The sequence below is a fragment of the Convolutriloba macropyga genome, chromosome 3 (genome assembly GCF_964194025.1).
Source record: "Convolutriloba macropyga chromosome 3, txConMacr16.3, whole genome shotgun sequence".
Taxonomy (NCBI): Eukaryota; Metazoa; Xenacoelomorpha; order Acoela; family Convolutidae; genus Convolutriloba; species Convolutriloba macropyga.
Genome location: NC_134470.1, coordinates 68,334,935 through 68,351,110, shown reverse-complemented (window position 1 = coordinate 68,351,110; position 16,176 = coordinate 68,334,935). Strand labels below are relative to the sequence as shown.

General features: G+C 32.2%; 1 protein-coding gene across 6 annotated transcripts in view; it reads left to right on the top strand.

The window, feature by feature from the left end:
• LOC142336393 (agrin-like) overlaps positions 1–16,176 on the top strand; it is a 156,785-nt gene that overhangs the window by 12,962 nt on the left and 127,647 nt on the right. For 5 of the 6 annotated variants that reach the window (XR_012758902.1, XR_012758901.1, XM_075385192.1 and 2 more), the window contains exons 2-5: positions 359–514; positions 4,364–4,760; positions 6,868–6,906; positions 9,592–9,719. Coding sequence is in view for 4 of the 6 variants with exons in the window: in XM_075385192.1 (XP_075241307.1) it covers positions 359–514; positions 4,364–4,760; positions 6,868–6,906; positions 9,592–9,719 (720 nt within the window). In the remaining 2 variants the exon portion in view is untranslated. The remainder of the gene's footprint in view (positions 1–358; positions 515–4,363; positions 4,761–6,867; positions 6,907–9,591; positions 9,720–16,176) is intronic. The other variant, XM_075385194.1, reaches the window with a different exon arrangement.

Genomic DNA, 16,176 nt, shown 5'->3' with positions numbered 1-16,176 from the left:
CAAATGGTACAGAAAATAAGAAAAAGGAAGAATTTGTAGACACCCAATTCGACCTCAGAACCGATTGTTACCTTGCAATATTCTGTCAGAATCTTTCAAAAAATGGTTACGTTACACGAGTCTGGCAGGATAATGTTTGTGATATTATTTGGCAAGATAACCATCTGTCCTCGCCTGGGGTATTGTGTTGGAAAACATATTTGGGTTAGCTATTCGGCCCCAGCTTATAAATGGAGCGAGGAGGGGATCTGTAAACTTCGGGAAGTTTTTGTTTAGTTGATTTCAATTAGAAACACTCCTGATGATAAAAATGGGATTCTTCTGTTTAATTTAGAATAAACTTTTTTTATGATTCCAGTCTGATCTGGTGGTGCATGGTCCAATTGTGTACCTGGACTGGGATTCCAGCTACTTGATGGTGTCAGTAAGCAGGAGCTACAAGGGTCCAGACTTCATAGGGGGAAATCTCAAGATCGACTTCTCAAAATTCAAACGAGACCCTTGCTTCAAAAATGTAAGCATAGCTACATAAGAACCCGTGTTGACGATGTTCAAATAATGTTTGTTTTCATATTGTGAAAAAGAGGACCTCATATAACAATAGGCGATTTCAAATTTCTTTGTCTTTTCGGTACATACTCTTTTTGATATCTCGCATGACGATGGATGTCTTGCGAGACGAATGGTTACAAAACGAATGTTGCAAGATTATTGCATATTCGTTCTGGTCGAATCTGCTCTCACTGAATCTTAGTGATGCATCCCCTTTCATTGTGCACAGAAACTTCCCGAGATACACTGGATACTCTGTGTGTTTCAAAAGATTAATTAAAAGAAAGACACATTGAATATGTTAATTTTAATTTTTAAAATACTATTTATATACAATCAGCTAGCCTAAACCGCTGTACTGTTCACAAGTTGAAAACTATTTAAAATCTTCAAATTCTTTTTTTAATTTTTCTGTTTCTTTCGGTACTTGCAAAATACCAGTTTTCAATTATTTATCATTGAAAAATATTCTTATATATGGAATAACATGTACTTCCATTTTGTGAAGAAACATAGAATTTTTTTAAATTGTTTAACATTTTAATTTTTGCCTCAAGCAGAAAATTTCAAAATTGCAGCTGTAATGGTGGTAAGTATATTCCGTAATTTTAAAAAAAATGGTGCAACACAAACTTTGCGTCAAATGCTTATCGTGCTGAAATTTGTTCAGGTATTTTGTATATTGCAGAACGAATAATTTTATTGCAAGAGATGCACAACTTTGTTCTTCTAGCGATCTAAGGAAAATATATAAAAACATGCCAAAAAATAAAACTCTGTGATGTTTGCAAGCTCACAAACAAGAATAAAACACTACAAAACAAATGCGAAACACTGAGTACTTAATACATTGTTCACTCTAAATGATAACCAAAAACTGCAAAAAGTCTCAAAGCAAACACTAAGACAAAGAGTAATCAAAACAATCTTTTAATGCCATTGAAAACACAGCTGACCACTGAAATAAATATAATAACGACTGCAATATTTTTCAACTTCAAATGGTCATAGTTCAATTATAGTGAAAAAAATTAATTCTTAAACGTAGTTTCCAGGGTTTATAGTGTGCATAATTTTTTGTTTTAGTATCAGTTCTACTAAGTTTTAGTACGCATAATTTTTTCAATAAACGTATTATATTCGTTGCTCTCACCCTGATAGACCCAGAAGGAAAATCTAATAATTTTGCGCCAAAGTGAAAATTGAGGAGCAAAATGTCATCTTTTTTTCAGCATATAATTTTTGTCGACTATAAATGTATAAATGTTTGAAAGCACCTCAAACTAAATCTATCGCAACGATTGTTCTCCAAAAGTTGATTAAATTTGGAAAAACCCTAGGTAAAATGTATGGTTAACAATCATTTTTTAAAGTTTTAAGGAAGACCCAAGGGTGGCTCCTTTTACAGCCTTAAAGTATAAAGAACTAGGCCTACTTATTTCTGCGCGCGAAGTAGGCTTACCTATATCTCTCAGACTAACCGACTCGGTAAAACACTGAAGATATACTTCAATTATAACGATGGATAAAAGAGTTAACACAGGAGTCACAAGGCATACACCGTGCAACTACTCTATTAGACTGACTATAGTTAGTGGAGTTCTCTATATAAAATAGATTATTGTCTTCTCAGCATGTGATTGACTGGAGGTGTACATCCAGTATTTCTACTGCTACAGTTTAAGAATGTTCATGAAAAATGCGACACAAACAAAATTTGGCGATACTTTAGAGCAACAGGTTTTTGTGTTAAAAATTTGCAAAGTTGAAAAGACCAGCTAATCTTCGAAAAAAAACGTAATTCTGATTCTGACACAATTGTGCGGCCCATCAAATTTAACTCAGAAGTCATGGCGTGCAAGAATTGTGAATTAAATAGTTAATTCAATTTGCAACAAATCAACTGAAACAACAAAGATCCATAAAGAAAAAAGTAACCACAAATAGTGCTTCTTTTTAATTGAAGAACAAAACTTTTTAAACCCCTAAAAAAGGCTTTTCCCTATTTTGAAGCACGTTTTATCTGAATGAACTTTTTTGTGGTTCAAACTTATTTTTGAAATATTTTTGAAAACTGAATTATTTACATCATTTATAAGATCTAAGAAAAGTGGTTAGCAGGATAATATCTTTCAGAGGAATAAGATATCAAGTTTTCTGTATAATTGCTTTATTTAACTTCTTGCGTATCAAGGAATTGTTCTACCTTGCTCTCTCGATTTTGCTCTGTTCGAATATCTCTATAATTCAAACAAAAACTTTATTTTTTATCAATTTATCGCTAAAATCTCTTTTGACATTTTTTTTAAAATCTTTGTGCACTGGAGCAAGCGTTTTCAGAATTGAGAGATAATTTACAGAAAAAATTTTAGAATTGTACAAAAATAGATCATTTCAAAATGGCAGATTGATCGTAGCTTAAATTTTTAACCTAAGTCTTAAGATGTGCAACAGCATGGTTAACATGAAAATAGAAGATTAAATTAAGATCTGAATATTTGTTCAAGCAAAATTGACGCCTATAATACGAGCAAGAAGTTTAAGCCATATTTTTTAATTTCTTCATTTGCGGCAGAATACTCAGATAAACAACGTTTTTTTTTAATGTATCCTCCTCGTCGTTTTCAAATTACCGTTTTCGCGATTTTTATCGGAGGTTATCTAAAATTCAGTTCTTATGATTGCCTTCCTCAGTATCTATTTTTCGGCTAGCATATGCACTCAAAAAAAGTCGAATGCAACAATCAAAACTCTTTAGCTAGATCTGAAAAGACCGGCTTTTTTAATCACGATAAATGTCTTGAAAACATTCTTAATTTAAAAACTATATTTTTGTTAAGGTAGTTGAAATAGTTGCTTTTTATACGCTCTAAGTATTGACAAAGCATCGCTACTTTTTATAGAATACATCACTGCAATTGCTAGTGCGCATTTTTAAGGTTTATTTTTTAAGGAAAAAAATTAATCACAAGAATTTTTTTTGTCGAAGAGGGAGAAATAAAATTCACTTTATAGACGGACTATATTGCAATTTCCCTCCTTTGGACATTGAATGATTACTAAAGAAATAATGAGCAGCTGTCTTTCTCCGCCATAAGATCAGAAAGCGCAAATGTCTTTATGTTTATGTCGTTACTTCTGTCTGACAGCATAGAGTAAAAATTTGAGTACCTTGTTCAGAACCATGAAAAACAAATACGTCAGAAGCATGCATCAATTGAGGGGGATTTATAATGCCAAAAATATTGTTGAAATCAGCGAACTTTACATTTTCCAACTATTGTTTAAAAATTTGGTTTAACGATTTTTTGAGCCCATTGTTATTGGTTTCACCCATAATCTCTTGAACGGTGGGAACAATGGCCGTGTATTTATGAACAGCTTTTCAGATTATAATACCATCTAAGATTGGTTTATTCCAGGTATTATGAGCGTACTAGTGCCAAACTAGTAATTTTTCACCTGGCATAGTTTATAAACTGGTTATTTTTCACGCACTAAAGCGCCTGATTTTGATAATACTTGCGCGCTTTTGAATCAAAAAGAACACTTAAAATTACTAAAAGAGGCCACAGTTACAACGTTAAGACAGTTGTAAATTTTGCCCATTTTCCATATCTCAGTTTTCTGCCCCATTCAAGCCGTAATTGGGCTTTTTTCCCTTTATCCCGGGTTGTTTTAGCGCCCGCTTTCGCTAAGTTAGAAAATTATAAAAACGTGTTAACTTGATAAACAAATTCCGTTCAATATGAAATTGGTTAGTAAGCCTGCCTTTATAATTTCAAGTGTTTTTACAATAAACCTGTTTAAGCTTGCTGTGGGCGATCGTAAGCTAATAATGGCCACTACAACGACCACGTCAATTTTACCCCTGACTGGACAAAATAACCCGGAAAATCTCGATATTCCAACAGAGACGATTTTGCCCGGCTCTTCTAAAGGATTCCAACCTACTTCAAGCCTACCCGATCCAAACTTGACCGGGATAAGTCAAGGAAATGCCCAGAACAGTTCGGCGGTGATATCTAAGGAAAAGCGTGACCAGCAAAAGAGCGCGGGTAAAAAGGGTGAAAGATCAGGGGGTGCAACCTCGGTTGGGGGAATTTCAGGGGTGAAGACTGAATTGGAACTGACAATGCGCCCGTTGGATTTGGATAGGCCAGTTGAGGACGCGCTGAATTTTATTCTGAAAACTGGGAGCATTTCTGGTAAGGAAAACAGTTTCAAAACAATATTTACAATAACATTTTCAACAACGCTTACAAATAAGAATTGCTGCAAAGAAAGCCGAATTCTCCCTTGGCCGATTGTTAAGAAAATATTGCTGTTAAAAATATATGTTTCGCTGAACTGGTTAAACAAATGAACGCTGACAGTGGATGTGTGTGTTTGCGTTCGTGTGTGTGTGTGTGTGTGTGCGTGTGTGTGTGTGTGTGTGTGTGTGTGTGTGTGTGTGTGTGCGTGTGCGTTTGTGTGTGTGTAGGGTGAGGGGGGGGGGGAGGTGTTGATCGAGAGTGGAGTGGGGAGGGGTGTCGGGTGAGGGTGTGGGGAGGGGATTGATAGGGGAAGTGTTTATGAAGGAGGAGGAGTGCAATTTTAGGGGGGGGGGGGTAATTATTTTCCAAAAATTTCAACTCGTCAATATGGTGAAGTAGGAAAAAAGGCAATTCCCTAAAAGAGGTTAATGTAATTATTATCAATCTTCATTCAAAGTAGATAATTAATTTTCAACACAACCATAAATTTTCGGCTGTTTTAAGCGATGTGGCCTTTCACACACACCATGCGACGTGTATATCTTTCCACCTCTTGGGTTCACGAATTTGTTCAAGCATGCTCCACATATTCCCATCAAGGCGAAAGGGGAGGGGTGTTGTTTTTTGGCGGGTGGTTGAAAAGATACGCGAGCACTATCCTCACACACTGTGAAAAGAGCAGCACCACTACCACAACTGCTATCTTCATTTATTTATTACAACTAGCCAGTAGAACTACATAATGTAAAATACCTTGTTGGCTTTATTTTCCGCTATTGACAAATTTGTTTACCCGGCGATGTTGATACATAGCACTGGGGAGACAATAAAATGAAAGAAACAAAGCCCCGCTGGCTACTTTCCCTACCGACCACCGCAAAAATTCACCCCCTACTTTCTTTCTCTCATTCTCTTTTCACATTTTTCCTTCTGTCTTTTCTTACTCAACACTAGCTCAGAGTTATTCCAAATCTATCCCGCGAAAAGACATTTTAAGTCTGCTTAACTTTTCCCTAAAATTACGCACTAATTCCCCCATTTTCCTCGGGTTTTCTTAACCAATTCGATAAACCTGTTTCCAGCCAAATTATTATTTATACCGGAAATCGTAAATGGGTTGAATATTAATTCAAAAAAGCATAAACTATTTAGCAAATGACATCGAATCAACAACGCTATAATTTACCCTCAATTTATGGACTCCCTGAAATTTTACCCAATCCCCCTCCCTCTTTCCCGAGCTCTCTCCCCTATGATTTGTGCCAATTTGCCGCTTCCGGGCAATTACGCGACTGGAATAAATCAAAACCAGTCAATAGGAAAAATTAGATTACCAAGTTTTGCGCTTATGAATCAAAACTGCAATTTCCAAACAACGCTGTATTTTATTTTTGTATCTCAATTCAGTTTTATTTTAATGCGAATTTGACGTGAACTAAATTTCTGTAATCGTTTGATTAGTGACTTTAAGTAGCTTAACGCATATATATCAAAATTAAAACCCTGCATACTTGAGTTATTTTAATGGCTATTTTGAAAGATCAATCCTATGTTCTAATTTTATACAAATTTTAACAGCTCTTTTAAGTTTACAAGAAATGCGATATGTTTATAAGAACCAAAATTATTCCTTACTGAAAAAAATAAATATCGAATGTTTATGTTTCAGCAGGACTTTGTTTAATTGAATTACTTAAATAAATACACAATTTCATCAAATATTCTAATTAATTTGCGTATAAACTAGAACTCGATAAATTTTTATCCGTCAAATATATGATAATTTATTTACGAAAGGCAGAAACAGCTCATTACTTTTTATTTAACTGCTACAATTTTCCATTTCCGAAGATTCGAAAATGATATCAGTTTAGAGAGAGTAACTTGCCATTTCATCTAAGTTAAAGAGAACCACAATTATTTGAATCAGACCCTGATCACCTGAGAAAAAAAATTATCATTTGGTTGCTGGTTGTTATAAATATGGATGCTATTTGTGGTGGGCGGAGTTATTCAAGTTCATTGTTATGTATATTGGCTCTCTGTTTATTCTTTTCAGATGCGCAGAATTTCCAGTCAGATGCCGCCAAAAAGCCAGGTAATAAATGCTTTGATCAACTCCTCAAAAGCCACTCCGGAATTTTGTAATGTCCTCACAAACCGGAAAAGGAGAATATATTTCGTGTGATTTGTTTTCATTATTGTGAACAGAAGGAGAGAAAGAGAGAGTTCGCTTTGAGCCATTTAGTCTTCTGTTTTGTTGAGATGAGAAAAAACGATGAAGAAATATATTCCGTTTAAGAAAATATTAACCATATGCTGTGTTGAAATGCCCCAAACTATCCTTGGATATAAAATAATAGGAGAATATTTGATTTAATACAAACGCGCATTGATTAATTTGGCGAACATATTAATTTTAGAGCGTTCCGGCCTAAACTTTAACGTTCTATGGCGCTTTAAAATTAGAACGAAGTCAAATATTGATTGTAAAAAATGTGCGAATTTGTCAGCAATATGTCATAAAAGGATAGAAATGATCAAAATTTTCGAAACAAAGACTTAACAGATTTATGAGAAAATTTTTTGCGTTGCTGGAGATTCGTCTGAAAAATTGCGTTAAACAGCTGGGACATGTGTAAAAAAAGTTCTGCAGATAATGTAGACATGCAGAGCTACAAGATTTAAAGGGAAACAATTTTGTATTTGAAGAAGCCATTTGTATTAATTACAAGCGATTTTTGAGAATTGAGGTGTTATAAAATTATATGCTAGAAAATTACATGCATAATTATACTAATATGACAATTAATAACAGATTCAAAAAGTTTTTTTTGTCTTCAGTTATAAAAAAGAAGTTCACATTTTATTCCTTGCCAGACAGCGCCTCTGCAATTTTTTCCTGTCAAATTTTATACTGAACCATTTGATCAAGTTTTATCTGTTTCTCAATATTTTTGCTCAATCAATGCTGGGTTATTTTTCAATCAAACAATGCTACATTCCAAAAAATGTTTATCGATGAACCAAATCCTAATTTACGGATTGAGTAAAATTATGCTCCTGTATTTTAAAACGGCCTACCATAATGGATCAAAATGATGCATTAATTTTTCAAACAAAAAAAAACTAGAGAAGTAAAACGTATTGAAATATAAGTACAATTTTTTCACGCGTAGTTCATTCCATTCATTTTTTTCCAGTGATATCTACATGACAGACGTGGAGAAAAATTTTGTTATAACAGAGTTTAGTCTTAGTTGCAATAAAATTGCATCTTTGTTATTTCATTACAATTAAGTTTAGTCCGACACAAAATAGGTCTTCACAGACAAAATTAATTAATTAAATTAGAAACTTTTACATTACAATCTAATAAACTTGCAGCAGGATTTCCATATATCAAAGTCATAGAAGAAAATAGCTTTGAACAGAAACGGTTAAAACGATAAACCTAACCTCTGTTAGCAGTATCAGAGACCTGTCCTCAATGAGATTAAATGATAAGACATCAAAAAAACAATAAAAACTTAAAGAACTGAAAAAATTGCTCAAAAATTTGAGAAAAAATAGTGTCAAAGCAATGAAAACAACTATCTTTTAACTAGAACCTTTATTAGGCTTCTTTTAAGCCTCATTAGCAACCAATCAGACCTGCCATTGATGGTACTAAGTGATAAGACAACAGTTAATTTTAAAAGGGGGGGCAAGTTTTAAAATTCACGAATATTTTATGACAACAAATGGTGGCAAGTCATAAAATGCTACCCCTTAAAGATTTCAAGTATAAGCAAATAGGCACAATTTGAACACATACGTACCGTCTTAAAAGCACTGAAGTAGAGGAAACTCTTAAAACAGAGGTCAAATTGACGCACCTGAAAAAAAATCCATCTCAAAATCGCCAAATTGTTCAAACGTCAATTTCTCATTGCGCTTTAAAGGTATTTTGAAAAAAGTCACGCCTCAAACTTAGTTTGATTTTTCGCTCCATTTACTATTCCAGTGTGACCAAAATCACCACAAAAAGCGTGAACAGATCTTTAAAAAAAGACAGCGCACCAATACAATTCAAATTCTTTGAATAGCAAAAAACGAAAATAAATCAAGTATATTCAATCTGTTAAATTTGAAACTCGTTAATCATTCATGAATGAATAAATGCCCCTTTTTGTGTAAATTGGTCGATTGTTCTTTCATCAAAAACCTCTAAATATTTCCAGTCTTAATTTTAACTGAATGATCATTACTTTTGCATATTGGATTTGATAGTTTTAACAAGGCGACTCAACTCTTTTGTCAACAAAACAATTACTGTTGTCAACTTTTTCGCAGAACTCAAATGCAACTTAATGATTCAAAACTATTCGTTTCAGAGGTAGGAATTGTTTCAATACTATGTAATTCCGAGTTTTATCAGAAGCCGCCAAGTGCGGCATATAAACGTAACCCAAGGAAACTCAAGCAGCAACAACAACAACACTTTGCTTTTTTTATGGATAACAAACAAGCAATTGAAACAAGCTGAAACCGGCAAAAAAGTTGACTTCATTAGTTTATTTGACCCTAATGCAATTGGTGTCATAATAAACTTTTCATCAAACTTTGATCCTTAATTATTCTAACCACATTTGGTCTTAAATATTAAAATTCTGGATTAAAGGTTTACCCATTGTTTAATTATACAGGTTCTGTGATTTGATATTTCTGAGATTATGCTCGAAATTTTGCTACATATTTTACTCTGAATTCTCAATTTAGAGATGATTTGTTTTGTTTTCAGAACAGTGCGGTGGTCGGTTCTGTCACCCACTGGCCAGCTGTGTGTCTGATGCGGATACTAAGCTGTCCGTGTGCAAATGTCCAGAATGTGCTTTCCAGAAGTATAATCCAGTGTGTGCAAACGATGGGGTGAGTACCCGGACACTAGTCCCAGGACAGTTCTGAGCTGAATCTTTACATTCACATAGTAAATCGAAGAATCAGTTCTGAATCAGTATATATGCAGTCCATTTATACGCATTTATGGCCATGACAAATTCAGATAGCAACTATAGTAACAAAACAGTGGGTACCACAACTTCAATGTTGTTTCAATTCTATGAACAAATTTCAATTTCATTAATTTCAATTTTTAAATGGTTCTTTGTTTGCGCTGACTCCAACTGTGATGTGTAATATAAAAAAAGTTTCTAACTTTTCAAGTTAGAACCTGAAGTCCATGGGTTAACAAGTTTTTTTTTAAAAAAAAACTCGTTTTTGTTGACTAAATATGTTTTTGTGTCCCGGTAATACCTGAAGTACATGGGTTAACAAGTTTTTTTTTAAAAAAATCGTTTTTGTTGACTAAATATGTTTTTATGTCCCGGTAATACCTGAAGTACATGGGTTAACAAGTTTTTTTTTAAAAAAAAACTCGTTTTTGTTGTCTAAATATGTTTTTGTGTCCCGGTAATACCTGAAGTACATGGGTTAACCAGTTTTTTTTTAAAAAAACTCGTTTTTTTTGTCTAAATATGTTTTTGTGTCCCGGTAATACCTGAAGTACATGGGATAACAAGTTTTTTTTTAAAAAAAAACTCGTTTTCGTTGACTAAATATGTTTTTGTGTCCCGGTAATACCTGAAGTACATGGGTTAACAAGTTTTTTTTAAAAAAAATCGTTTTTGTTGACTAAATATCTTTTTGTGTCCCGCTAATACCTGAAGTACATGGGTTAACAAGTTTTTTTTAAAAAAACTCGTTTTTGTTGTCTAAATATGTTTTTGTGTCCCGGTAATACCTGAAGTACATGGGTTAACAAGTTTTTTTTAAAAAATCGTTTTTGTTGACTGAATATGTTTTTGTGTCCCGGTAATACCTGAAGTACATGGGTTAACCAGTTTTTTTAAAAAAAATAGTTTTTGTTGTCTAAATATGTTTTTGTGTCCCGGTAATACCTGAAGTACATGGGTTAACAAGTTTTTTTTTAAAAAAACTCGTTTTTGTTGACTAAATATGTTTTTGTGTCCCGGTAATACCTGAAGTACATGGGTTAACAAGTTTTTTTTTAAAAACGAAAACTCGTTTTTGTTGTCTAAATATGTTTTTGTGTCCCGGTAATACCTGAAGTACATGGGTTAACAAGTTTTATTTTAAAAAAACTCGTTTTTGTTGACTAAATATGTTTTTGTGTCCCGGTAATACCTGAAGTACATGGGTTAACAAGTTTTTTTTTAAAACGAAAACTCGTTTTTGTTGTCTAAATATGTTTTTGTGTCCCGGTAATACCTGAAGTACATGGGTTAACAAGTTTTTTTTAAGAAAACTCGTTTTTGTTGACTAAATATGTTTTTGTGTCCCGGTAATACCTGAAGTACATGGGTTAACAAGTTTTATTTTAAAAAAACTCGTTTTTGTTGACTAAATATGTTTTTGTGTCCCGGTAATACCTGAAGTACATGGGTTAACAAGTTTTTTTTTAAAACGAAAACTCGTTTTTGTTGTCTAAATATGTTTTTGTGTCCCGGTAATACCTGAAGTACATGGGTTAACAAGTTTTTTTTAAGAAAACTCGTTTTTGTTGACTAAATATGTTTTTGTGTCCCGGTAATACCTGAAGTACATGGGTTAACAAGTTTTTTTTTTTAAAAAAAACTCGTTTTTGTTGTCTAAATATGTTTTTGTGTCCCGATAATACCTGAAGTACATGGGTTAACAAGTTTTTTTTAAAGAAAACACGTTTTTGTTGACTAAAAATGTTTTTGTGTCCCGGTAATACCTGAAGTACATGGGTTAACAAGTTTTTTAAAAGAAAACTCGTTTTTGTTGACTAAATATGTTTTTGTGTCCCGGTAATACCTGAAGTACATGGGTTAACAATTTTTTCTAAAGAAAACTCGTTTTTGTTGACTAAATATGTTTTTTTGTCCCGGTAATACCTGAAGTACATGGGTTAACAAGTTTTTTTTTAAAAAAAACTCGTTTTCGTTGACTAAATATGTTTTTGTGTCCCGGTAAAACCTGAAGTACATAGGTTAACAAGTTTTTTTAAAATAAAAACTCGTTTTTGTTGACTAAATATGTTTTTGTGCCCCGGTAATACTTAAACTACATGGGTTAACAAGTTTTTTTTTTAAAAAAAACTCGTTTTTGTTGACTAAATATGTTTTTGTGTCCCGGTAATACCTGAAGTACATGGGTTAACAAGTTTTTTTTTAAAAAAAACTCGGTTTTGTTGTCTAAATATGTTTTTGTGTCCCGGTATTACCCAACGTACATGGGTTAACAAGTTTTTTTTTAAAAAAGACTCGTGTTTGTTGACTAAATATGTTTTTGTGCCCCGGTAATACCTAAACTACATGGGTTAACAAGTTTTTTTTTTAAAAAAAATTGTTTTTGTTGACTAAATATGTTTTTGTGTCCCGATAATACCTGAAGTACATGGGTTAACAAGTTTTTTTTTAAAAAAAACTCGTTTCTGTTTTCTAAATATGTTTTTGTGTCCCGGTAATACCCAAAGGACATGGGTTAACAAGTTTTTTTTAAAAAAAACTTGTTTTTGTTGACTAAATTTGTTTTTGTGTCCCGGTAATACCTGAAGTACATGTTTTTTTATTAAAAACTCGTTTTCGTTGACTAAATATGTTTTTGTGTCCCGGTAATACCTGAAGTACAAAGGTTAACAAGTTTTTTTTTTAAAAAAAACTCGTTTTTGTTGACTGAATATGTTTTTGTGTCCCGGTAATACCTGGAGTACATGTTTTTTTTAAAAAAAAACTCGTTTTTGTTGACTGAATATGTTTTTGTGTCCCGGTAATACCTGAAGTACATGTTTTTTTTTTAAAAAAACTCGTTTTTGTTGACTAAATATGTTTTTGTGTCCCGGTAATACCTGAAGTACATGTTTTTTTTATTAAAAACTCGTTTTCGTTGACTAAATATGTTTTTGTGTCCCGGTAATACCTGAAGTACAAAGGTTAACAAGTTTTTTTTTAAAAAAAAACTCGTTTTTGTTGACTGAATATGTTTTTGTGTCCCGGTAATACCTGGAGTACATGTTTTTTTTTAAAAAAAAACTCGTTTTTGTTGACTAAATATGTTTTTGTGTCCCGGTAATACCTGAAGTACATGTTTATTTTTTAAAAAAAACTCGTTTTTGTTGACTAAATATGTTTTTGTGCCCCGGTAATACCTGAAGTACAAGTTTTTTTTAAAAAAAAAAACTCTTTTTCGTTGACTAAATATGTTTTTGTGTCCCGGTAATACCTGAAGTACATGGGCTAACATGTTTTTTTTTAAAAAAAATCGTTTTTGTTTACTAAATATGTTTTTGTGTCCCGGTAATACCTGAAGTACATGGGTTAACAAGTTTTTTTTTTAAAAAAACTCGTTTTTGTTGACTAAATATGTTTTTGGGTCCCGGTAATACCTGAAGTACATGGGTTAACAAGTTTTTTTTTAAAAAAAACTCGTTTTTGTTGTCTAAATATGTTTTTGTGTCCCGGTAATACCTGAAGTACATGTATTTTTTAAAAAAAATCTCGTTTTTGTTGACTAAATATGTTTTTGTGCCCCGGTAATACCTGAAGTACATGTTTTTTTTATTAAAAACTCGTTTTCGTTGACTAAATATGTTTTTGTGTCCCGGTAATACCTGAAGTACAAAGGTTAACAAGTTTTTTTTTAAAAAAAAACTCGTTTTTGTTGACTGAATATGTTTTTGTGTCCCGGTAATACCTGGAGTACATGTTTTTTTTTAAAAAAAAAACTCGTTTTTGTTGACTAAATATGTTTTTGTGTCCCGGTAATACCTGAAGTACATGTTTATTTTTTAAAAAAAACTCGTTTTTGTTGACTAAATATGTTTTTGTGCCCCGGTAATACCTGAAGTACAAGTTTTTTTAAAAAAAAAAACTCTTTTTCGTTGACTAAATATGTTTTTGTGTCCCGGTAATACCTGAAGTACATGGGCTAACATGTTTTTTTTAAAAAAAAATCGTTTTTGTTTACTAAATATGTTTTTGTGTCCCGGTAATACCTGAAGTACATGGGTTAACAAGTTTTTTTTTTAAAAAAACTCGTTTTTGTTGACTAAATATGTTTTTGGGTCCCGGTAATACCTGAAGTACATGGGTTAACAAGTTTTTTTTTAAAAAAACTCGTTTTTGTTGTCTAAATATGTTTTTGTGTCCCGGTAATACCTGAAGTACATGGGTTAACAAGTTTTTTTAAAGAAAACTCGTTTTTGTTGACTAAATATGTTTTTGTGTCCCGGTAATACCTGAAGTACATGGGTTAACAAGTTTTTTTAACGAAAACTCGTTTTTGTTGACTAAATATGTTTTTGTGTCCCGGTAATACCTGAAGTACATGGGTTAACAAGTTTTTTTAAAAAAAACTCGTTTTTGTTGTCTAAATATGTTTTTGTGTCCCGGTAATACCTGAAGTACATGGGTTAAGAAGTTTTTTTAAAGAAAACTCGTTTTTGTTGACTAAATATGTTTTTGTGTCCCGGTAATACCTGAAGTACATGGGTTAACAAGTTTTTTAAAAGAAAACTCGTTTTTGTTGACTAAATATGTTTTTGTGTCCCGGTAATACCTGAAGTACATGGGTTAACAATTTTTTTAAAGAAAACTCGTTTTTGTTGACTAAATATGTTTTTGTGTCCCGGTAATACCTGAAGTACATGGGTTAACAAGTTTTTTTTAAAAAAAGACTCGTTTTTGTTGACTAAATATGTTTTTGTGCCCCGGTAATACCTAAACTACATGGGTTAACAAGTTTTATTTTTTAAAAAAACTCGTTTTTGTTGACTAAATATGTTTTTGTGCCCCGGTAATACCTAAACTACATGGGTTAACAAGTTTTTTTTAAAAAAAAATCGTTTTTGTTGACTAAATATGTTTTTGTGTCCCGGTAATACCTGAAGTACATAGGTTAACAAGTTTTTTTTAAAAAAAACTCGTTTTTGTTTTCTAAATATGTTTTTGTGTCCCGGTAATACCCAAAGGACATGGGTTAACAAGTTTTTTTTAAAAAAATTTGTTTTTGTTGACTAAATTTGTTTTTGTGTCCCGGTAATACCTGAAGTACATGGATTAACAAGTTTTTTTAAAAAAACTCGTTTTGGTTGACTAAATATGTTTTTGTGTCCAGGTAATACCTGAAGTACATGTTTTTTTATTAAAAACTCGTTTTCGTTGACTAAATATGTTTTTGTGTCCCGGTAATACCTGAAGTACAAAGGTTAACAAGTTTTTTTTAAAAAAAAATTCTTTTTTGTTGACTGAATATGTTTTTGTGTCCCGGTAATACCTGAAGTACATGTTTTTTTTTAAAAAAACTCGTTTTTGTTGACTAAATATGTTTTTGTGTCCCGGTAGTACCTGAAGTACATGTTTTTTTAAAAAAAAAACTCGTTTTTGTTGACTAAATATGTTTTTGTGCCCCGGTAATACCTGAAGTACATGTTTTTTTTTGAAAAAAACTCGTTTTCGTTGACTAAATATGTTTTTGTGTCCCGGTATTACCCAAAGTACATGGGTTAACAAGTTTTTTTGAATAAAAGACTCGTTTTTGTTGACTAAATATGTTTTTGTGCCCCGATAATACCTAAACTACATGGGTTAACAAGTTTTTTTTTTAAAAAAAATTGTTTTTGTTGACTAAATATGTTTTTGTGTCCCGGTAATACCTGAAGTACAAAGGTTAACAAGTTTTTTTTTTAAAAAACTCGTTTTTGTTGACTGAATATGTTTTTGTGTCCCGGTAATACCTGAAGTACATGTTTTTTTTTTTAAAAAAAAACTCGTTTTTGTTGACTAAATATGTTTTTGTGTCCCGGTAATACCTGAAGTACATGTATTTTTTAAAAAAATCTCGTTTTTGTTGACTAAATATGTTTTTGTGCCCCGGTAATACCTGAAGTAAATGTTTTTTTTGAAAAAAAACTCGTTTTCGTTGACTAAATATGTTTTTGTGTCCCGGTAATACCTGAAGTACATGGGTTAACAAGTTTTTTTTTAAAAAAAAATCGTTTTTGTTTACTAAATATGTTTTTGTGTCCCGGTAATACCTGAAGTACATGGGTTAACAAGTTTTTTTTTAAAAAAACTCGTTTTTGTTGACTAAATATGTTTTTGTGTCCCGGTAATACCTGAAGTACATGGGTTAACAAGTTTTTTTTAAAAAAACTCGTTTTTGTTGTCTAAATATGTTTTTGTGTCCCGGTAATACCTGAAATACATGGGTTAACAAGTTTTTTTAAAGAAAACTTGTTTTTGTTGACTAAATTTGTTTTTGTGTCCCGGTAATACCTGAAGTACATGGGTTAACAAGTTTTTTTTAACGAAAACTCGTTTTTGTTGACTAAATATGTTTTTGT